Source organism: Apteryx rowi, unplaced genomic scaffold (assembly GCF_003343035.1).
Source record: "Apteryx rowi isolate R43461 unplaced genomic scaffold, aptRow1 scaffold_279, whole genome shotgun sequence".
NCBI lineage: Eukaryota > Metazoa > Chordata > Aves > Apterygiformes > Apterygidae > Apteryx > Apteryx rowi.
Genome location: NW_020449185.1, coordinates 447,868 through 451,151, shown reverse-complemented (window position 1 = coordinate 451,151; position 3,284 = coordinate 447,868). Strand labels below are relative to the sequence as shown.

The 3,284-nt window shown below is 61.1% G+C and overlaps 1 protein-coding gene across 1 annotated transcript in view; it reads right to left on the bottom strand.

Moving 5' to 3' along the window:
* Positions 1–1,614, bottom strand: part of NFKB2 (nuclear factor kappa B subunit 2) — a 10,716-nt gene extending 9,102 nt beyond the window's left edge. The window contains exons 1-2 of the mRNA XM_026068736.1: positions 1,482–1,614; positions 343–541 (exon numbers count right to left, since the gene is read on the bottom strand). Coding sequence (XP_025924521.1) covers positions 343–387 — 45 coding nt within the window. The 5' untranslated portion in view covers positions 388–541; positions 1,482–1,614. The remainder of the gene's footprint in view (positions 1–342; positions 542–1,481) is intronic.
* Positions 1,615–3,284: the final 1,670 nt, after the last annotated feature.

Genomic DNA, 3,284 nt, shown 5'->3' with positions numbered 1-3,284 from the left:
CTCGGGGTGCTGCCCCCGCCTCGGGGTGCTGCCCCCGCCTCGGGGTGCTGCCCCCTCGCCGCTCTCCCGGCTCCCGCGCGCCCGCTTACACGGGGGCCCCGGCATCCCCTCCACGGGGGTGGCGTGAGAGGGGCGTCTGCCGACCGCCTTCCCCTTCCCTCCTTCCCCGAGGAAGCGCCCGCTTTCGGAGCTGGAGCCGCAGCCCCCGGGACCCCAGCAGGGGCGCGTCCCGCCACCCCGGCGCCGCAGGCCCCCACCCGACCCCGCGAAACGCGCTGCCAGCGCCACAGACAGCTTCCCCTGCGCTCCTCCGCCTGCCGCCCTCCGCACCCGCCTACTCACCGGCGAGGAAGAGGCTGGTCTCAACAACCCGTCCAGCCCCAGCATCTCAGCTGGGACCGGCAGCTCCCGCAGACGGGGGGTCCCGCCGGGGTCAGGGGCTGCCCGCCAGAAGGAAACCGCCGGAGACTTCTAGCAAAGGGGCTGGATCAGAGCAGAGCGTCTGGGCACGCTCTCTCTTCCTCTACATTCCTCCTCATCGCTAAGCAATGGAAAAAGAAATATGCATCTGACTTCGCAGTGCCCTCATACCATGAATTTCTGAATCAGTGTTGCTGCAGGTCCCACTCAGGGGATTTTGGGTGTGTGGGAGCACAGGGGAAGGAAGGGGATTGTTCAGCCCGTGACTCATATTCTTCAGAAGCTGAGAAGAGCAAAAGAGTCTTTTCAAGGAGATTTTCCAGCCTCTCACAACCTCCAAAGGGGCTGCCCTGCGGCCCCAGGCCTGAGCCTTTCCCTACCTGCTGTGCGAGCCCAGCCAGACTGCGGCAGCCCATCTCCGAGCGGTCCACGAGACGCAGCCAAGGCAGGGCTTGGTTGGGGAAGTGGGGCTAGGGGACCTGCAGGTGCAGAGGGGACACGGGAGGCCAGGGCAGAGGACCCAATGTTGCAAAGCGATGGGATGGACCCTGCAGGGGCTTCCAAAAGCCTGGGAGCACAGGCACAACTCGACACTGGCCAGCGTCACGCTATCTGGAGCCAAAATCACCAACCGACCCCGCCAGGGCATCCTCAACTTGCCACAACCAGCCAACTGCCTAAGCCATCAGGACAGATTTCCCAGAGAGGTGAAGGGGGGGCAAGCGTCGTCCTTCCCTCAGCGTGCTGGAGCCACCTCTAACCCTACCCTCAGGGTCTGCTCAGGGGTAGTCCAAGCCCAGAGATGCTCAAGAACCAACTGTGCCCCTCAAACAAAACAGCTCCCCCTTCTCCACTGCAGTCAGCCTCATCCCTCCTAGAGGGGTTTTCACAGCTCACTCATTGCTGCCCCAGACGCTTCCACTCGTTGCAGCAACAGGGTGACTAAGGAACGTCATGGGGTCGCTCCTGCCCTCTGCCCAGCATGTGCAGCAGTGTCTCACTTGGGAATTTTCTACCCCTACATATGCACACTTGCGTGGCGTGTGCTAGAGGAAACGCACCTTGCTTATCGAGCAGAGCCGAAGGGTCATCGCCGATTTCCTTGTTCCTGGAAGAGCCCACGGCAACCTCACACCAGCTCTCAAGGTAAGTCCTGCCACCTGTGCAGAGCAGTGTTGCCCTTCAGTCCCCCAGGACCAGAAGGGAGACCCTGGTTTTCACCTGGGAGTGTAACACACTCAGTTTTTATCCCCTGCACATCCAGAAGGGAACCTATCTCACCCTCCTGCCGCCCATGGGCTGCAAGGCAGCATCCAGCGCAGGGCAGCATCCCCTAGGCTGCTGGTACCCAGCGCATCTCGCCTGGAGCCCCAGGTGCGCGCGCGCACACACACACACACACACACACACTGCCTTTGCTGGGCTGCTTCTTCTTCATCTTCAGTCCTTCCTATGAGTCAGGAAAGGCACCTCCAGGGCTGAGCGCTGGCACTGCCGAGAATGTGGGGGAAAGAGCACCAGCCCCACTGCCACAAACTGTCCTGAGCAGCACTGGTGCCTTGCGCTGGGGCATGACACCATCCCAGCCCCCTTCTTGGATGGCCCAGCGAGCTGCTGAGCCAGCCTCCCTGTGCCAACCAGACTGCTTCAATTAAGGGCCAGCCACTGGCAAGCAAAGCAGATTAAAGCTGTTGTTCCATGCCTGCAGCTCCTTGAATGTGACCTAGTAATGCAGGTGCTATTTTCTTTTCTCCAGTGATGGCGGGCTGATTTGCAGAGTTTATGCCCGGCAGGCAGGAGGGGAGCGTCGCCCCTGCTAGACGCATCTGCGGCAGGAATGTTCAGCAGCCACGAGAAAGGACACCCCAAAAACGCGGGAGGCAGCACGAGCGCAGACCTAGCTCTGAACCACCCTGGTGTACAGCTGACATGTTCCATCCATCCAGCTGGCTGCTCCTCTAAAATAGTACTCCATGCGCATTTTGTACCCCCAGGGGCCTGCTAAATCCTGCAAATTACGGCCCTAAATTCCTGACCTTTTTTTCTGTGCCCTGCTCCATCCGAGGTGTCCAGACAGCATCTGGCAAGTGTGTGGCCAGCAGAGGTTGCAGCGTTCCCCTTGCTGCCACCCCGCTGCACAGTGTTTGGCACACTTCATTCAGACACCACCCTCAAAATCCACTTCCTGACCTGCGAGCGTGGCAGAGAGAAATCCCCTCTCCCTGAAAGCTGCCTAACCTTCACCTTTCCCATAAAGCCTTGAAATGCCTTTACTCCCATCCTGGCTATCAAGTCGGTTTTGGCAATCCCCAGCCACTCACCGATCTTCTGTTTTCCTTCTCTAGGAGCCTGTAAATCAGCTCCTTTCTTGTTGTGCTATTAACCATCTGTTCCAGTTGTGCATCCTCATACCCTCAAAAAACCTCTTTTAATGCTGGCCAGGCGTTTGCCATCTCCCGCTCTCCCCAGTTTCCACATCTCCTGCAGTATCGCTATCACATCAGCGTTCGCTGCAGCTTTGGGGGGCAGATCTATCAGAGCTTGGGGACACACACCTCTTCCCTACAGCGACAGGTAGCAGCAAGCAGCGCTGCACCCTCCCGGCACAGAACCGGCTCGCGGGGGAGAGCCCCAGGCTGCCGCCGTGCTTGCAGCCAAGAGGGAAACCGAGGAAAAGAGGTAGCGTGCCCGCTGGCCAGGAAGCAGCCACCAGAGCCAGCAGCGGGACGCGCCTTCTCCTCCCCGTGCCCCGACAGCCGCCCCCGCCCGTCCCCTCCCGGCTGAGCCCGCTGCCCGCAGCGGCCAGGCTGGCGGCGGGGCGCACGGCGGCCCCACGCACCGGGCCGGGACCGGGGCCGCGGCGA